This window comes from Myzus persicae, unplaced genomic scaffold, assembly GCF_001856785.1.
Source record: "Myzus persicae strain clone G006 unplaced genomic scaffold, MPER_G0061.0, whole genome shotgun sequence".
Taxonomy (NCBI): Eukaryota; Metazoa; Arthropoda; class Insecta; order Hemiptera; family Aphididae; genus Myzus; species Myzus persicae.
Genome location: NW_019104130.1, coordinates 101,568 through 122,407, shown reverse-complemented (window position 1 = coordinate 122,407; position 20,840 = coordinate 101,568). Strand labels below are relative to the sequence as shown.

At 33.7% G+C, this 20,840-nt stretch overlaps 1 protein-coding gene across 1 annotated transcript; it reads right to left on the bottom strand.

Moving 5' to 3' along the window:
• Positions 1-14,583: 14,583 nt before the first annotated feature.
• LOC111039050 lies at positions 14,584-19,855 on the bottom strand. The gene is made up of 2 exons (XM_022322332.1): positions 16,935-19,855; positions 14,584-15,699 (listed from the first exon to the last, which is right to left on the bottom strand). Exon 2 carries the CDS (start codon positions 15,607-15,609, stop codon positions 14,677-14,679), a length of 933 nt encoding a protein of 310 aa, XP_022178024.1. The 5' UTR covers positions 15,610-15,699; positions 16,935-19,855; the 3' UTR covers positions 14,584-14,676.
• Between the last annotated feature and the right edge of the window lie 985 nt (positions 19,856-20,840).

Genomic DNA, 20,840 nt, shown 5'->3' with positions numbered 1-20,840 from the left:
GATAAAAATTGAACTTTTAAAATATATAATCGAACAGTTATGATAAATTATTTAATAACAAATATAATTTTCTAATAATAAACAAATTATAATACGATAGTTATAACTTATTACGTAATTACACTTTATAATGTACTAGCTGCCATCGGAAACTCGTTATCGTGAAACTCGGAGGCATGTGAGACTGTGAATTGTGATGGAGACTACAATGTTGTTGAAATTACTTAAAAAAGTTCCTCCTGTCGACGTGTCATGGGTGGTTACAAAACAACAATTTAGGAAGTGATAAGGATTTTTGATAAGGCTTGGAATCTCGTTCTAAACGCGGGAATGTTTGAAATTCCAGTTTCAGTGTCTTGAAATCTCACATCGCCTACGACAACTGGCAATTGAATAATAATACGGTTCTCTGTTGCATGTCCGGTGCTTTTTCATATGTAAAAGAATAAAAGAATATAAATAAGAAAACCGTGTTCGAATGTCTAGCAAGTTTGTCACCTCAAGTGAAAATCAATTAACATTCAAGTTGCCTACCTAGGTAAGCAATCCGATATCGTCAGATCGCAGATAATGGGTTACAACTAATCAGGTAATCAATCCATTTGCTAACCTAACCTGCGGTGGATTGCAGACACGCCGTTCAGCGGCTATAAGTGAAACTCAACTAAATTGGTAGTACATACCTACATTATACACGCATAATGCATAGAAAATAAAGATCGCATGTAGGTAATCGTATTTGGCACAATCATACGGATGGATATAAGTAACGCCCACTATTTTTGTAATTATTTCATAATGTAAGCACCACGAAAATTATGATTACACTATTTACAGTAATGATGCAGATAACAATGAAATAATCATTGGAACTTGGAAAAATTATGTTAAAAAATCGAAAAAAAATGCAAAAAATCTGGGCTTCCATGCTATATATAAAAAACGGAACGCCTAAACCTACGGAACTACCTACTCAGATATTTTAATGTGAGGAAATCAGAGTATTTAAGCCGTTTGTATTCAGCAACGAATACTGCATTAAACCTTGTTTAACCGATTAAATATGTAGGATCTGGCCATTATTCGTATCCCATATACCTATTTAACAAAATAGATGCAAATATCATGCTATTGAATGCAAATACATTGCAATTTCTATTGTGTTAGGTACACTATGCATTATGCATAATAATATAATATGGTTCTGCATCAAATAAATACCTAGTTAATTTATTTAATATATATTTGTGTAACTATATAAGTAATAATATATGAATATATTAGCAATATACAATTTAATGTTACATATTTAATTTAGAGTGTATTAATTATGAAATCCAATATTATATCATAACATTGAGCATTAATGGTCATGTTAAAATATTGTCTTTTATTTATTATCATATATTTTTGAGTAAATTTATCTAAATTTAACCACAGAATTATGTTTAACTTGTTATATGTATATTATAACGGGCAGTTTATGTGAAATCAAATAGCTGTGTACGTCATAGACATTTGTGTGATCTATTTAATAAATGATATTCATATGGTCGTTTTTTAATTTTTTATTATATAATCCATGGATTATTCATTGCATGATATTTAAAACTTAGTTATTTAATATGTGTTTATGTATGTAGCTATATAATTGAAATAATATAGATACATAAACATATTAATATAATGTGTGTTTGAGTACATTTTTTTAATCAATGCACAGAATTGTGTGTTGATGTCATTGAAATTGCTTATTAAGTTAATTTGATTCTTATAATGCCCCAAAATTTGTGTGCACTGTTAAATAAATAATATTAATATTTCCGTTGACAAACAGTTCAGAAACCTATTTCATATTCCACAGTTGCAGAATTATTTGTGTTTAATTAGATATTTAACCACTGAAAAGGGCTACTCATACTGACGTTGATAATTGTCGTGTATAGGAACTTCTAATTATTATGTATACCTATCTACATAATTAACTTATCTAAATAATTTACTATTGAAATTTTTTTCTATTGGGTATCGATATATTGCTCAAAGTAATAACGATTGTCAGACCATAAGCCTTTACAGAAACAAATAACAATAATAAATTAAAAAATATTATTTTGAGTACCACCTACCAGTTTTTATAATTGAAGAATGTCGATTCATTAGGTACTAACATAGGTTTTGTTAATTGTTTTATGGTATCTAAAGTTAATTTTGACTCCTGCACAATTGCACATGCCACATAAACAGCACTAACTACTTGGTCAAGATCTTCTATAAAATGAATAGCTTAGTTGAAGTAAGAGCACGATATCCAATCTAGATGGTATGAATAGCTAAGTGCCGACTTCAGAGTTCAGATGCATTTATCTCAAGTTAGAAGAACATGGATTATAGATTAAATGCATACAAAAAAATATTGAAGGACATTATAGAGCACCTGAAAATGTTGAATAGCAGGTTATTATACTGATTTTATAAATATATTACACGTCATATTAAGGTGATTCCAAACGGTCATTTTATAAGGAATTAGGCAAATTATATGACAGATACATCCGGGCCATATCAATGTATGCGAGTGTAAATGAACATTAGGGCGTGTGCACTACATACCGCAGTTTATCTCAATGCGAGAACTCGCAGGCACATGTCAGTATATAGAAGTAGGGGAAAATATTCGGTTTCTTTTCGAGTAAAAACATACCTCATGACAAAATTGTAATACTTGTGTGACTTTAAAATTGAATTGTAAAAGTCCTAACATTTATTAATATATCTCCTCTATAGAACGGTCGAGGAATACCTGCCATAATGTGATTTTTTGTGTGTAATTGAATACTAGGTCCTACATAAGTTGCTCCAATAGAAGTTTAAAAATAATAAATATCATGATCACTTTTTTTTTAAAACATGTGAAGTTCAAATTTTGACAAAATTGACAAATCATGAAAATTTGATAATTATTTTGTATTACAAGTCATAATTTCGACGTAGAGAGCAGACGGTAAACAATTTATGCTCATTTGTATTTACTTTTTGTCCATCCTACCGATCGGTATCTTAATGCCATAGCCCATAATTATTAAAGTATATTTCAAAAAATTGATCTGATTTCATTATAATGACTTCTTGAGATTGGTCCACAGTTTAAGGTTTCTGATTTAAAGTTGGAACAATCAGCTTTTGAAAATTCTGAAATTCAAAATATTCAAACTAAATTTATAGTTGTGGGGGGGGTAGGTGGGAATGAGAAAAAGTTTACTGACCGATCTCAAGTAAACATAATAACCAATACAAATCATTTCAAAAAAGTATTGTAGCATAATTACTAGGTTCCAATAAATGGGTCACTGTAATGGACTGAATTTACCTGTCCTCCGGTCGACCAAAAAATGTATGTCCCCATTCGTCCAGACGTCGGCCGCATCGTATATTGCAGATCGATAATAGAAAAACGTTAGTCTATATAAACTGGTCTATAGTGTAATAAACAAACGTTACATTAGATTTTATTATTTTTTTAATTTTTGAATATTATCACTAAAGACCAAATATCAACGGTTATTGCCGTACAATAAAAGTACAACAAAAGTCTTCGTTGACAACTACCACGGATAAATCAATTAGTCGATTCTCAATATTATCATTCATTATTTTAATTTGCATATTACGTATGTGCGTTTTTTATCCAAAAATGGCAAAATCCATTGGAGACGTTTAGGCATTTTCAATGCGTTTAAGGGGCGTTATCGTTGAGCAGCATATGCGACAATTGTACTCTACATGGCCTTAACAATGCATAGTTTTGTCACATAAACAAGGTGTCCATATTTATTATTAACACAACGGCTACCCATAATAAAAAGTGACCGGGCCATGAACATGTATTGATAGAGCGTGCCGCAGTGATTTATTAGATTAAATATAATATTCAGGAGTGAGTTTAGGTCCCGTAGGACCAGGGTCGTATGCATAGACGTGCTAGTTGCTACTCGATATACCTTCGTTCATCGATTTCCACGTCGTCAGCGGCGGCGAGTGTCGACGGCGGTACCTCACTATAGTACGGCCAGCGAAAAGTGAGCCGCGATACCAATGCTCCCGGTGGTCGAATTTAATCAGGACTTCCACAATTAAATGCGAATACGCTTAAGGGTCCCCACACGCTGCAGCGGTAGCGGTAAAATTCTTTTGTCTTGGCGGTGCCGCCGCGGTGGCGGTAAATTGTGTCCGGACTCATTTTACCGCTACCGCCACCGCCACTGCTACCGCTGCAGTGTGAGGGGACCTTAAATACACCACTTGGAACATACGGTCACGGCTCACTTTTCGCTGGCCGTACTATAGACATCACGATCACAGCATAAGTTCCTGTTACAGATATTCTGTTATTAAACCCGGTTTTATTTTATAAAGTTTTTCCATTCCTTTCCTTCCACGCTACTCGCATGTGTTGTCCCTTACAAATGTAAGACATGGCTAAAACTGTTTGGCGCTGGATAGAACCAATCAGGCTGTAATCCAAGCAAAGCAACCAAATATTCATATTATTTAAGAGGAGTTTTGATTTTTTTGATATCACTAGTACAAAAAGAGTAATTCGAGTTTGAAACAATGAATTTTTAAGCAATAAGAAATTTTCTTGTAATTGTGATAAAATAAATGCAAAAAATAAATAAAAAAATAAAAGAATAAATAGTTAAATAATAAAATAATAAAATAAAGAAATAATAAATCTAAAAAAATAAACACTATGTTTCACAGTAAATGTTCAGTGTTCACATATTAATAGTATGCAAATTTGGTTGCTTAGCTTGGACTGTAGGTTGAGTTGTCCTATCCCGCTCTAAACAGTTTTTGTTATGTTAGACGTTTGCAAGGCGGATACAAATTACAGGACATATATGCGGGTGTGACGTCATCTTAATCGGAGACCGAAATATCCGATCGCGAACACGTACCGCACAGTGATATACTCATATCCCGATACGAAACGTAAATTTGTAGGAAATTATTGGGTATTCAATACCCAAATGCCCCTACAATTAATGAAAAGTGCCTACTGTGTGTCTTTGTGGTTTGCTTTTTTAAATGATTTGGCAAAATTTATAATTTATTCACTAACGCCTATCCTGGTGGCTGGTCTTTACACAGTTTTTACAGTTGAATTTTTACTCTGTCAGTCACTACTCAAGTAATCTATGAACGTGGTATTTTAAAATTAAAATTAAAATATAACATTTTTTATTTATATTATAAATATTGAGTAGCTCTTCTAAAAGTATAGTGTTAATAGTATTATAATTACGTTTTATTTGGAAGTAATAAAGTTTTTACATTGAATATATAATTATTTTCTGTTTGGTGGGCCCTCAAAAACATTTCCTTGTAACAAAAATACTACCTAATACCTATCTACCTATGAATTACCTAAGACCTACATAATCCTTTTTCGAAATTGATTTGCACATATAACTTTCATTTACTAGTTTTAATTTTTTGTTAAGTTATGTTTTGGGTACCTACGAAAACAAATAATTATTTTAAAATGTATATTCTTAAGTAAAATTGTTATATATTAATGTTGTAAACATCCTATATAGCTTGTGCATAATGATTAGGGCTCGGATTTATATGTATTTATTTAACCAAAGTATGTATTTATGCAACAAAAATATGTACATAAATATGTGCTAAAAAATGTATAATATGTATTATCAAAAAACAAAATTATGTACATAAATATGTGCTAAAAAATTTATAATATGTATTATCAAAAAAAAAAAATATTATATTAATTAAAATGAAATGTAATAAAAAAAAATATTTATCTAACTATCTAATTATTATGGTTACAATTAATAATGACATGCATTTTTAAATTTTCGAATTCGAAAGATCGCCGATTATGTCGTAAAATTGATTTATATCGACTGAAATATCTCTCAACTTCGACTGATGTTATAGGACAATATTGCATGTTGACTATGTCTGAAGGAGAAAGTTCTACAGTATTATTTTGTACTTTTTTAAACATGGGCAAGTCTGTATTAATAAATAATAAATCGTAAATGAACAAATTATCGAAATATGTAGGAAAAATGGAATTATTGAGAAATATGTAAAAACATGTACTTATGGCAAAATATGTAAAAATATGTAAAATAAAATATAGTTCATTTTATTGGAAATCCCTTGAAACGAATTTATCACTTACCTAAATTAATTTATCAAGTCACAGTAAAAATATGTATTTACATATAAATCCGAGCCCTAATAATGATTAATGGGCAAATTATATACCTATTAGGTATATCGTATACTGTCATATACCTAAATATGTGTGTAAATAAATAAATGATGTGTACAAATGGTTAGGTAGGTAGTATTTACTATGATTCCTAACGTGGAGGTTTTTAAGGCTTCAGGGCTTGTACCTATACCTGCTGACTGCGGAACTATAACCTAACCTAAAAACTGCAACTTCCATACATTTTGTGTCTATCCTAAGCATTTGATATTTTAACTGATGTATTTCACCTTGTCAAATTTTTTTCAACAGCTATAGAAAATACTGTCTATACGATAATGCGATATTGTGATTTTTTTAGTTCAAGTCCAAGTATAAAATATTAGATTTAAATTTATTTTATACTTACCAAAAAACGAAATTCGTCTTATGTTTTGAACCATAAAGTTTATACCAGGGACTAAAATTGTAAATAGTATACGAAACACTTTGTGTAGTCCAAAATTTTAAGTGTGTAATACAAAATTAAAGAGTGTGTATGATGTATGTATAGTAAATAGTAAATATTTTTTTTGTAGTTTTTTCCTCATTTCATTTTTGATTGATTGGGTCATAATTTCATACATATTAATACAGTTTGACATTTTGTACAAATATAAAATAAATGCTTATCATAATATTATCATAATTTTTACACACATAGATACCAATCTACTATATTATTCATAGTTTGTAAATTAAATATTATCCATAATCTGGAGCACGGCGACCTGTGAGTTTCCATAGCGACATGCAACCATAACTTTTTGTTTGTCTAACTAGGTATGTGTTTGATCGGCGTGTAGATATGAATTGTTCCGAGAAGTAAAATTCTGCAATCTATCTATATCTCTCTATGTATATAAAAATAAATTCCCTATTTCCCTTAGTCGAGGCATCACGTTTATCGCTTATCATTTAAAACAGATCCATCTACCTTTAATCTATGATATAAAACAGTTAATTTATAATTTCTTAGTGCTCATTCTACAGTGGAATCAATCGGAAGATTAATGAAGAATCTTACAGTTTTTTGATAAGTGTTTGTTCATCATGGTTAGCTTAAGCAATCATGTTTAAAATTTTAAATAAACTTAAGTCACCCGCGGGCCACCATGCCCGACAATATGTGACATGTGTATAGTTATACAATTTGCACATTTAATTTAATTAATTTTTTGAGCAATTTTCTTAATTTTTTAGCAGAATATAGTATTTTTTTTTAATTTTTGGGTTGCCATTAGTTAATCAGGCAGATCAGGTTAAGCATGCATCAAATCGAATTTTAGTACATTGCCTACCCAGGTGACTGTCAGCTGAATTACACTTATAGCCGCTCACCGGCATGTACAAAATAAAAATTAAACATATTATTCATACAGAGTGTCACACCTAGAGGGGTCCGCAATCCACCGCAGCTGGATAGCCTACCTGATAATATAGGTACTGCTCATATTATAACAAGCATATCTCATATTGAGTTGGCATTTTCAAAGGGCAACGAAGTGCAAGGGATCAGCTTCATTTGTAAATATTAATACTATTATTATTTTTAATTTATTAATAATTCAGCTAATACCACTTAACACTTCATAGCATTGAGTAAAATACATTTTTTTCTTCTTAAAAACACAACAATGTGAGTTGATTTAAGAGTTTTATTTTGAGAAAGCAAAAACTACACACGGGTGAATTCGGTTAATTCTACAAAAAAACAAATTTATTATTTATTAGTTTTAATACAGTTATAGGTACTTAACGAATTATTTTTCATTTGAGCTAATAAAATCTAAGATATCTATATACATATAGAAGATCACCCCTTTTCACTCATCAACGCCGAGACCAAACCGATGGGTCTCTATAGACTTGAAATTTCTAGACTAGAGGTTCCATAAGCAATGTAGGTACACTAGGAAAGAATTTGTCAAAATTCGACCTCTAAGGTGCTAAGGGTTATTTTATATAGGTATATAATACACAGGCAACGCCGTGACGGGACAGCTAGTTGGTTATAAATGAGAATAAGTGTTTTATTTTTTTATTTTTAGGGATATTTACTGCAAGTACCTAATCTTTATGAATCATGATAGTTTAAAATTATGGTTTAAATTGTTTTTGCATATTTTTACAAAATTCAAAATGAATTGCATATTGAAACGAAATTCAAATAAAAAGTATAACATAATAATAACAATAATATTTTGTCGAGTCGAAAAATCTATTAATTGAAATAAAGATAATATAACTAATCGATATCATGACCAATAAACTTTTATGTCTATAATCTTAATCTTTCTTGCTGTGTCAGTCAGTTATTGGCATACCCTTGTGATCGTGTTTGGTATGTACTATGTTGACAAATAAACGTCACAGCTTCACTGAAGAAAAACTGGAAATGCATACGGTTATTTATTTTAATGATGAAAAAAATGTAAAAAAATATATTGATTTATAATGCTGTTTTTACAATATTTAAATATAAAAACCAATATTAATGTTTCTATTAATATTGTAAAAATTTGTGATTTAAATAATTGAAATTTTCTTGAATATTTGTTGCATATTTTCTGTGTATTTTCATATAAATATACATAAGATATAAAATTAGGTATTTGTTGCATATTTTTAAGATTTTGAAAGCATAATATTATAACATGGTATATTTTGATACTTTTTATTGCAAATCGGCATTCTACTTATAAGATAATAGTTTAAAAATGTACAAAGCAAAATTAGGAAAACATAATTGTAGGTACATTTCTAACCTATATGAATATAATATATCACCTATAGGTATGGCTATATATTATAAAGGTATGTTTAAATTATTGTGATATCAATTAATATGTAATATTGAAGGTATCTATAGGGCTTAGATTTCATGCATTTGAGTTTTTGTTATGAATTCTGAACACAATGTTTTTCAAGTTAAAAATGGGTTTACTGAATGTGTCCCTTTATTACCTACTATTTTGACAACGAATTACAATTTTTATTTTTAATATGAAATTTTGAGATACATACTGATATTTAAAAGGTACCTACATTTCTAGGAATAAGCTTATGATATGACAAAGAAAAGAATTGCAATAATAACCCAAATATTTGGAAAGGATAAACCTATATTATATGCAATATAATATGATATTTATATTGAATACAGACATAAAAACGTAAAAAGTAAATAGTTGTTAATAATCTTCACCCAAGTCATCCTCGTATATGCGCACATCCAGCATGCTGCTATTTACACCACGTCGGCACAGGCTAACCGGTTCGCCACGCTCTAAGTGTGATCAGTCGGTTTTCGGCTGTTCGGGATTTTGTTTTGTCTTCTTTTTGGACTTGCAGAACTTGCCAAAAAACGTCTTCTTTTTCGATTTCGGTTTTCCGGCGTTTTCCGCCGCTTCGTCGACGTGATCCTCCTTACCCGGCGAATCCGGAACCGACGGTGTCGTCGCGTTTCCAGTCGGCGGTGCAGGCTGTGCAGGTGTCGTCGGACAAGGTTGCTCTCCTTCCGTTTGAACGGCTGCTTTGGTTGTTGTGGGGTCGGTTGCAGTTGATGGCCGTTCAACTATGCCGTCGTCTTCGGCTGTGGTTTTGCAGTAAGCCGTCCCGTCATCGTCTTCGTCCTCCTCGTCGTCGTCATCGGCACCGCCGCCGCCAGTAACCGTCACCACGAATAAACGGTCGACGATCCGTCTGTAGATGCATGCGTGCCGACCGGTTAGGTTCGTGACTTCCTCGTGACATCTGTCGCCGAAGTACTCGTGGAGCAACCACCGTTTGCAATCTTCGCACAACGTGCTCGAGCTATTGCACCGCCGACCGTCGTTACGAGCGAGATTCGGGTCGTCGTTGTCGTCCTCGCAGCCGCCGCCTAGGCCCGTCGTATTTGCATCATCAGTCTCGCGACCGTCGTCACTCTCCGTCCGCTTGTTTATGGCCGTACAGCCGTCCTCCTCCGGGACCGCCGCGGCGTCCACACCGCGGTCCACCGCTGGCGGGACTTCTGCGGCTCCACTACCACCCGCCGCCGGGGAGACCTCCGAGGCCCCTCCGCCGTCGGCCACTGTGACTTCCGAGGCCCCTCCACCGTCTGCACCCGACGGCCGATCGGCCATGGATATCCACACGGATCCCCAGCGTAGGCCCACGTTGTACTGTTGGCCGCCAGCGGAGTACGTGCCTAGTCTGATGGAACCGGGCATAAACCGTTTCTCCCGGCCGCGCGAACGACCACCACCGCTGCCGCTTGTTAAGGCTGTAGGCCCGTGGACGGTCGACTTGTGCGGCCGCGGCTTCCTGTTCGGATCCACCTCGTAGATTTGTCGTTCCGGCACGCCCCGAACCAACAGTTCTTCGTGCAACTTCGCCGCCTGTTCCATCGGCAATACCAGCACATAATTCAATTTCAAAGTCGCTTCTAGACCGCCAATCCCCGTACAACTGCAGTGCATTGTAGCCGTGTGCAAGAAGTTTATATAAAGAGACGGTGCATGCGGCACCAATCGCTTGTTGTTGGCGATTCGTGCAATCTCCAATGTTGGTTTATTGCTTATCTGTTGTACGAGTTATTGACGCAGTTTCCATGGTGAGCTTCACCAAGCAACCACCATACCTAGGTTAGGTATCTATAGTATATTATTATCATACGTATGCAAATTATGTGTTAATGTTATGTATTTGTGGAATGATTTGGTATACATTTTTGGTAATTTTTGCAAGCCTCGACATAAATGGGTTAAAAAGTTAATGTTTTAACTTAACTGATAAAAGAAAAAATAGGATAACTATAAACTTTAAACTTTTCAAAATGTTTTGTATCAACTTAATTTAACCCAGTAAAAAATGATTATTAATTTGCCCAGGCTTGAATTTTTGTACAATGTAAGATGAAACTGAGGTGAAAGATACTATCGTGGCTCCCACCTCAGTCGCAATACCACACGGGAAAAAGCTTGGTCAAAAGCCATCACGGTCATCCAATACGACCATTTGGTCTCAACATCCAGCAATACCACTATCCTGATAATGTCTGTAAAAACGACGATGCAAATATATTTTTAAAGTATTTATTAATTAAATTAATAAAATATTATATTATTATTTATTATTATACAAATATACTATATATAGTAAGGATGATCAAACTTTTTTAAATTATGAAACTATTGAGAATATATTTTTCTTGTAGGAAACGACTTACGTAAACAATATTATTATTATTTGTTTTTATATTTGGTAAAATGCTTGTTAATATTACATATTTTTATTTTTTAAGTTTTTAAGTCTTCATCACTAATATAAAAAATAAACATACTTATACTAATAATACGATTAAATATTGTAAATGTACACTTGAAAGTTGAAGCTATCTAAAAATGAATGTTTAGCGTTGGATTTCAAAATAATTTCAAAATAAATTGACATTATAGGTGCTATTAGCCATTTAGTGTATATGGGCTATTTAATCATTGGCTATTTAATTATAATCTGAAGAATAGTCCGTAACTGCTAAAAGAAAAAGCTGCTCTTAATGATCATCAGATATTGCAGCTCTGTATTGAACTTTCATTTCTTATATGTGAGATAATGTCATTTACACAGGCTGAAAATATGCATGTTTCTACTAAATGTACAGTAATAATAGGTACATTCTAACAAGTGTCGACAAAATTTAAAATCTTCAGAGATCGATTAGTCGATCGCAATCGACTGTTCGGCCGCCCCTTCTATAAAGAATGAAATCGCGTAGCTCGTATTATGTGCCGCCGCAGTTTGTAGAACAAGAATGGGATTAGCTATTATTAATGTTTGTTCGTCGGGAGCAAAAAAGTATACCACGGGTAGTTAAAAATCATACATCACCGTTTAAGAATTCATTATATATAGGTAACTAAACACGTACAACGCTGCGCATACAGGACGATGATGACCTTAAATTGAATATTATATTTCCACATTTCGATGTATATGCGGGGGTGTATGCTTTATTATTTTCAATTTTCAATACCTATACTTTAAGATTCTTACATTTTATTATTTTAATATAACTCCAGGTTACACCTAACTCATAGACTTCAATGCTCTAATTATTTTATTTTTTCTATTGAGTTCTAATGTATTAAATAAGTACCCACCTAATTTTGTTTTTTGTTTTGCTTCAATATTTTAAAAAAATGATTAAATAGTATACAATTTACCATACATATGTACAAGGCTCGGTACTTAATGCATTTGCATATGTCTTAGAAAGCTGCATATTAAAAATCGGATTCGATACAATATAATCGTTTCATAGAACATGACAATTTAAATTAAAAAAAGTGTATGTTGCATATTTTTGCACATTCAACTTCACATGATTTTGTATATTTAAAGATTTTAAGCATATAAATTATAAATATATATTATATTAGTAAATAACCGATTTAAAAAATTTAAAAATAAAGGGCCACCACACACCTCTATATTTTGAATTTTACTATACCAAGATGACCGGCCGGGTTACACACTTATACCTTATATTAATATTTGATTACTTATAACTGTCGTTTGATAACATCTGCTTGTGTTTAGTGTGTTCATGTTAGCGACCGCGATCGCATACCGCATAATAATTATTGTAATTTGATTTTGTATCCATATTTGAAAAACAAGTTAATATGCCTAAAGAGAACACATCTTTTACATACGCTCGAGGCTGAGTTTGGTGAAAATGTTTTCAGTACCTATTGATTCTAAGGTATTGTTTTGAAAATATTGTGAAACGACAATCGATTCGGAAAGACGATCCAATGCATAATAACATGATTTAACTTATAGATTTATATTTTTATATTTAGGACTGAATAAACAAAATTAACTTTTTTACAAACAAACTATACTAACAAAATCTACAAACCAAAAATAAAAAATAAACATTTATATTTATCTATAATTAAATCATAATTATTTATTTTTTAGGTTTATTAAAATATATAAATGCCTACACGTTTATTTAAAAAATAACTGCATATTGTACTGCTTAATATTACATATTTAAACCTTTTTTAGTGCATATGTAATAATATAGTTTCGAGCCCTGTTTATATACCTATATATAATATATATTTTTATTTTTTATTAATAATCTCTAAAATGTAAACATGTTTAGTATAAAATATTCCAACTAAAGAAATAATGTGTTAATTACCTTGTTTATTTGTTTATTTTCAACTATCTTATACTGACATATTATTATGTATTTAAATTTTAAACTGTGCAAAGCTAAGTACACTATAGTTCTATCAATATTTTACTAATAACTTTTATTTTATAAAATTTCTGTACCAGCGTTAAAAAAATATAATTAGTATGGGTTTCTATTTTTCTATTATCAACCACAAACTACATTACCTAGAGTCAATTAGTTATTTTTATTTTTATTATTTACCTACAAATAAAAATAATGTATTAATATAAAGGTATTTATTTTCTTTTTATGTTTTTACATATTGTTACTGAGTATATATTATGTAGTCTTATGGGAGTAAAATATGTTTATTGTATATAGCACAGTAGACTATAGTATAGTTGGCATAGTTCAACAGATAACTGTCCGTAGGTCCGTTAGTTTTAAACATTTCAAACTCAGATTTATTGTTGGTTAATATTTTGTTTAAGAAATACCATTTCACATCAAAAAAGTTCTTAACAATTTCAAAATCCAAAACATATCTTTGAGGAAAAAAAACGATACTATTTTAATTTTTAACCACACTTGTCAAGAGCCCCGTAGGGATACTTAATATATGGTGAAGGCCCAATGCACTCTCTCTGCACACTCAGTGTAGATCTACACTACCGCACTGACTGTCATATCATTTATAAATTTTGAATATTTCCGTACTTTCTACATATTAATTGACAATTATGCATAGTTATATAATTTATACTCATAAAATATACTTACCTATATAGGTAATGGTGTAATGTTTTACATTATAAAAAGGAAAGAAACTCACTACTATAGTATTATATTATGTACAATTCATATTATGAAATGATTGAAATGAACAAGACGCGTGTAGAATATAAAATATAAAATATATACTTTTTATTGTATGTAAGATGTTAAATGAAAAAAAATTAAATATTAGAGGTTATATGATGAACGTTAAATAATTTTTTGTTGAAAAAAAAAATAAAATGTTCTAAGTTCTCACAAAATGACTAGACCTAATACATATATTATTTTGCGAACAATAAATAGTTTTGTTATTACTACGTATTGGTCATACAACATATAAATATTTTTAATAACGATAGGTTATAATATAATACATATATACATATAATACAATATAAGTGCGCGGCTGGATAATAAAATCGAAATACAATCATTGGTCATCGGCGTTATGATTATGTAAGTGTGACATCAAATCATCCCAGGTCAACGATGGCAGGCAAGGACAACCGTTGAGTACAGCGTAAATGAAACAATCCTTTTGATTATTAATGGCCGCGGCTACAGGTGTAAACATGTTCCATTGGCACCCGTTGATATGCGCATACTTAAGGCATTCGATATGGCCGTTCCTCGCTGCTGAGTGGCAGGTACTTTGATCCCAAGCACACCCATTTTCGTGTGCATACCTCAGAACTTCTAGGTGCCCATTGAGTGCTGCAAGCATGCACGTCGACTCGTTCCAGGGGCAATTTTCACTCCGCAGGAACTTAAGTAATTCCAGCTGATTGTGTTCAGCAGCCGCCGCAGTCGTTGTTTCGTCGCAGGGGAAGCCCGACGATCGTAAGTAGCGCAATAACTCCAAGTGGCCGTGCCGAGAGACCTCCGTGCACAAGTTTCTCGGGTGCGGGAACCCGTTATTCAACGCGTACTCCAACGTTGAAATCTGGCCGGCGCTGGCCGCGGACAACGCGGAAACGTTTCCGCCAGTGTCGCAACCGTTCGTATGCAAATAAGTCAAGCAATCGAGGTGCCCGTATCGGCAGGCCAACTCGACCGAGCGCCAGTTCCAAGGTATGCCCGCGACATGCGCCTGTCGCAAGCAGTCCAAGTGTCCGAAAGAGGAAGCTTCAGAGCACACATCTAACTTATTGGCATCCGGTTTAATTTCCCGCAACCTATCGCCGGGTGCCATCAGGTAATTGCAGCATGCCTTCAAGTCGACCCGCACTCCATGGGCCTTCGTATCGTACAATTCACGCTCCTCGGGACTACACCTATAGTACGCAAGCTTGAGCATGGAGAACGGCATCGCGAATTTTCTCGACGTGTCATTATTATCCACATGTGATTCGTGTTCGTCCATATTTTGTAACCTGACGTAACCTGCAGCTGACGTTGTTTGCTTTGTACGACGTTGACTTGGGTCTATACCACGAATCACGGTTATCACCACCTATAAAAATGTTTTAAAAACATATTAGTATAATATTGTTGTTGGAAACGCACCTACATTACTTATTATATAACTAGCTGTAACGCGTGTGAAAATTTCATAAAATATATTTCTCAAATTATGGAAAAAATAAATAAATATTGACTATAATGTAAATTATATAATTTTCTTTCATAGTATGTTTAATTTAAATACGTTCATGTCCGCGTCAAATTCAGTGGTCGAGCGCATCCAGCCGGGTAAATATTGATAACATCACACTAGTCATACCATATCATATTGATAACATGTTTTATAAGCATAAAAATGCCGGGAAACCGAAACCAGCTGTTTGTTGTTGTTCTAATACTTATACTGAATGGCCGTGCTGATGGAAAATAATCGAATATTAATTCGTTTGCCATCAGCCGACGATTTTATATAACCTACAAAAATAATTGTGATATGACGACTACGGGTCGTCATCGGCGTAGAACATGTTTAAAATATAAGTTCTAGATTCCCCGTGTAAACATTTTGTTATAGCCATGCTAATATTTTAAACAATAATGTTGAAAAATAGTCAAAAGGACAACAATTGGTCAGCAATTATATTAAAATTATAAAATTATGTAATATTAATATACTATATTAATTGTATCAATTTTGTCGTAGGGTATAGGCATATAGTATTTTAATTTTTTTAAAGATTAAACGATCCAACTCTTGTCTTTAGTCTCGTACGTCTCTTATAAAATCTAAAGGTAAGATTATTATCTAGGCAACCTCTTTATTATATTTTTATTTTAACGCGAGTTATAAGTATTTTAAGATGTATAACAAATTTACAATTTTAAAATTCTCATAACTCGCGTTAAAATTAAAATATAATAAAAAACCTATGAGATTGCCTAGATAATAATCTTACCTTTAGATTTTATAAGATGTCAATTCGCACTATTTTTTAAACTAACGGAGCTACACTTGTTCTGCTGAGCGTAAAATTTGCTATGTTACGCACTTGTAAGACAGAGACAATACATGCAGGTATCACGTCCTCTTAAGTGTCTCGGTAAAAAATGTATACAAATTAAAAACACGGTGAGTTTCACGGAAAAATTCAAATTTGTCAACGGAACAAGTACATAACTGTACAACAATGAAGTACGGCAAAACAGAAAATTTTTCAGAAAATCAGTTTCAAGATCATGTATGCAGTATAATAATAATAATAGTATAAAATTAAAAATACTCACTGTCACAGATTTTGATTGTTCGTTTGATTGTTCGCTTGTTTACCTGTGTACACCATTTGCGTCGTCTGTGTTCTGAGCTGCTGGACGGTACCGGCATGAAAAACAAGCAGAATGTTGTGAAAATCGGCACCACTGGAATGTGCTCAGCGGCAGTGTGTACGTCCTGATTTTGCAGGATTTTGATTCAGTGGGGGTTAGCTAGCCTGTAGAGTAGATATGGGGGTGTGTAAGCGTACTATGCGACAGGCAACATCTGGCACCGTGGGTGGCTTAAGTGATGGATGTACGGTTACAAAATAGGTATCGGCCAAGGACGGATTAATAGTAAGAATCCCGTGATCTTTTTTATTTAGCACGTTTTCACATATCATAAAAATACCCAATGATTAGATCACTTGCGTTATGTCCTAAAAAGATAAAACATTAGCTATGTTCTACCTATTAATTAGTGACCTACATACATTGGTGTTTTGTTATTTTACCGGACACTCTTTTTTTGCAATATTTTTTTTTAGACTTATGTAGTTAACTATATTAAAACAATAGTGAAGTCAGAATTTGGCGGTCGGCATTAGTTCCGAAGTTATGGCCTAATGAAATTCTATATTTTGCGATTTTTATGCATTCGCGCATCACTCTAGTTTACCACGCCTATTACGAACATTGATGTTCTTTTTTCGCTCCTACCTGTAAACAATAGCAATCGATCAATAATTATCGTAGTATAGGTTTAGTACATAAGTTCGTTAGTCATATATATTGTATAATATAATTTATCAATCGGAATTCGGAATATAATATGAACGACGAGAACGACTTATCAGTTAGAATAGGACTGTATGACCGATATGAAGTGTTCGTCGGTACCACGGTATTCTGTCTTAACTTATTTTATTTGAGTTTCGAGCATGGTTGAAGCATAGGTAGATAGTACGGGAGTAGCACAGAAATATAGTACAATTATGCTAGCGCTATCTATAACCACTGTTTCACTCAAAAGCGAAACGTAATACACTTTTCATAATTTAAACATAAAAGTATAAAAATATGAATTAATCATTTTAATATGTAATTTTATTCGAAGTTTTTAAATATATTGTTTAAATGGCAATGTTATTACGAGATAAAGATTATCGTTCGAACACCGCGGACGCGTTTTCGCGCCACCGTAGTTTCGGCGAAGTCCCCAAAGCTGCTCCTCGAATGCCGAAGCTCACGAGGGGGCTTACCCCCTCCTGGGCCGTCCAACGCCGGGCCTTTCGCTGCCGTGGGCTGTGCCGCAAGTCGGCGTGTCTTTTCCAGGCGGTCGAGCCCGACGCATCGTTGCGTTCGCTCGTCGCGTTTGCCGTCTGGCGACTATCACCGCGCGTACCTGCAGCCGACGCGTTTGTTGTTAAGTCGTCGAGCTTGTAAATTACTAAGTAGTCGTTTCACGGGTTGGAAGACGCATCGCGTTTATTGAAAACTCCAAGATACTTGCCACCCGAGATAGTCGGGAGGATTATTTTACCGTATTCTCGCTACCCGTGAGTGTTGTGGCTGTCGATGCGAGTGAAGAGTTGTCGCCACTTCAGCATCGGACCAAAGAGTTGCCGTCGCTGACGTGTCACGCGTGTGGTCATCTTAGCCGTGCCTTATAGTCGTCAAGTTTTTGGTTTATATACCTATTATATTTTATTATTATATTTTGTTTTGTACAACGTCGGTCGCGTGACTTACTATAGTTATCGCGAAGTTAAGTGTATTATCATTTTGTAATCATTTGGGCGCCCACCTATTAATTATTATTTATACTATTGCTTTATTATATGCCATTATTTACGTTCAGTAACATTTAGTACCAATTATTTATATATAAAGCTATTCGTTACTTTGGGTAACCCTTCCCGTCTACAGCACCCCGCAAGTCGTTGCCGCTAACCGCGAGATACATAAGTAGATGCGGCGTGGCGCAACATTTTTGGTAGCAGAGCGTGGTTATCCGACCTCACAAGGAGGTTCGGTAGCGGTTTGTTCTGGACGTGTTAGTTGTGTTTGCCCTGATATTTTGGGTACCGAGTATAGTGCTAGGGTGTTCACCGGAGGTTGACAATATTATTGTATAGGTTTATTGGTTGACCGGTCTTCCCCGGTTGGTGAACATTTTTAATTTTAATTTATTATTACACTTGAAATTAAATTTATTTAATACGCGCTGCGTGCCAATGGTATAGGTATCCGATATAACTATATTATATTATAATAGTTAGCTGCGTCGGTTGCAGTGTTTGTGGCGCCGTTAAATATCCTACAATGATCGGCGGTTGTCGGCAACGACTCGCGTGTTATGTTGTAGACAGGAGCGGAATGGGTTATCCAAGTATATGCAAAATAATATCACGTCAGATAATTCTAAGGTGCTTAAGACACCGATCGACAGAATATATTGAACAATACAAATATCAAATTAAATAATAATAATAATAATAATAATAAATGAACTGGTGGTATAGGGCGCCCAGGAATAATTACCACTACATGTATATATATATTTATATAAATAACAATATCAGTACACAATATAGTATAAAATTACAAAAAAATAATGATTTACAAAATAATAAGGACGACCTGGTTCGTTGCAACTTGCCCGACGATGCCCGTAGCCTGGTCGATGATGGCAGATTCCGGTGTGTGGCACAAAGAGACAGCATACACAAGATCGGTGGGCGGACAGATACGTGTGTCGGGCCCAACCGTTGGCAAAAGACAAAAAAACGGAAACCTTGTCGGTCAACGGTCTGGCTATCGCCAGGCGAACTGTCGCCGGACACTGGAGGGGAGAACTTGCTAAAGTCGCTTTTATCTCCCCCACCCCGTGATGTCAGAAGAAAAATGTAAATGTATATATTATATGGCCGAATCGCTCCGCGCTCGAACAGTGTTGATATCAGCTGTACTTAGATTACAGCCTATAGGTAATTACGACGGCCACTATCTGGATATCGTCGATATATCCAGAGCGTAGTGAATTATATTACGTGTATTGCACCGGTCGTTATTTTTGATATCGTCGAGAAAATATTATCTGTACTATAACTAATTAGTCGTTTTTTCGCTACGTTGATATTTTCGATAGTTCGAAATATCTACTGTACTAACGTGACGGAATTTGCGACGGTCGTTGAATTGATATCGCTCATAGGTGTATCAATATTATTATTTATTATTTGTACCGGTCGCTTTGCGGTTCGTGCGGCGCGGCGCGGCGCAACAATTATTATTATTATTAGATTCGTGACCAGAGTCACTATATACTTAGATTACTTATATTTTATAATAATATATTTTGATATAAAATATTTGTCATTTGGATAATTTACAACTATAAGTTTAACTTAACACTGAAACATTGATCAATATTTAAAACTAATTATATTCCTTTGAATCAGGGAAATTTCCATAACTACATTCCCCGAAATTTGCGCATCACTAGACTGTCCGGCTAACAAATTCTAGTTGCGCAATCGTTCTCAATTCGTTTAAGTACATACGTTTCCAAAAAAAAATAACATAAATAGTAATAATAGCCTTAATAAATTAGAATGAGTAAAAATTGCAAAATTGCGAACTTCATTTGGCCATAACTTCGAAATTAAGTCCGACCACCAAATTCTAACTTCACCATCGTTTTCAGTATAGCTAACAACAAAGGTCTAAAAAAAATTGCAAAAAAAGTGTGTCCGGTAAAGTAACAAAGTCCGAATACATTAAACAATGAAACCTTTTAACCCTTCTGAGTATTACTATTTTTTCATATAGTGAAACTTAATTTTCTTACCCATTTTCACACAAATTATCTGCGACATTGTAAGTAAGTTAACAATGTTGTTTTACAGTTTTTATTCATATTTAAGGTTCTGAGCA

What these genes read in the sequence shown, in the direction of transcription:
- LOC111039050 (XM_022322332.1), bottom strand. Translation starts at nt 15,609, where the DNA reads ATGGACGAACACGAATCACATGTGGATAATAATGACACGTCGAGAAAA.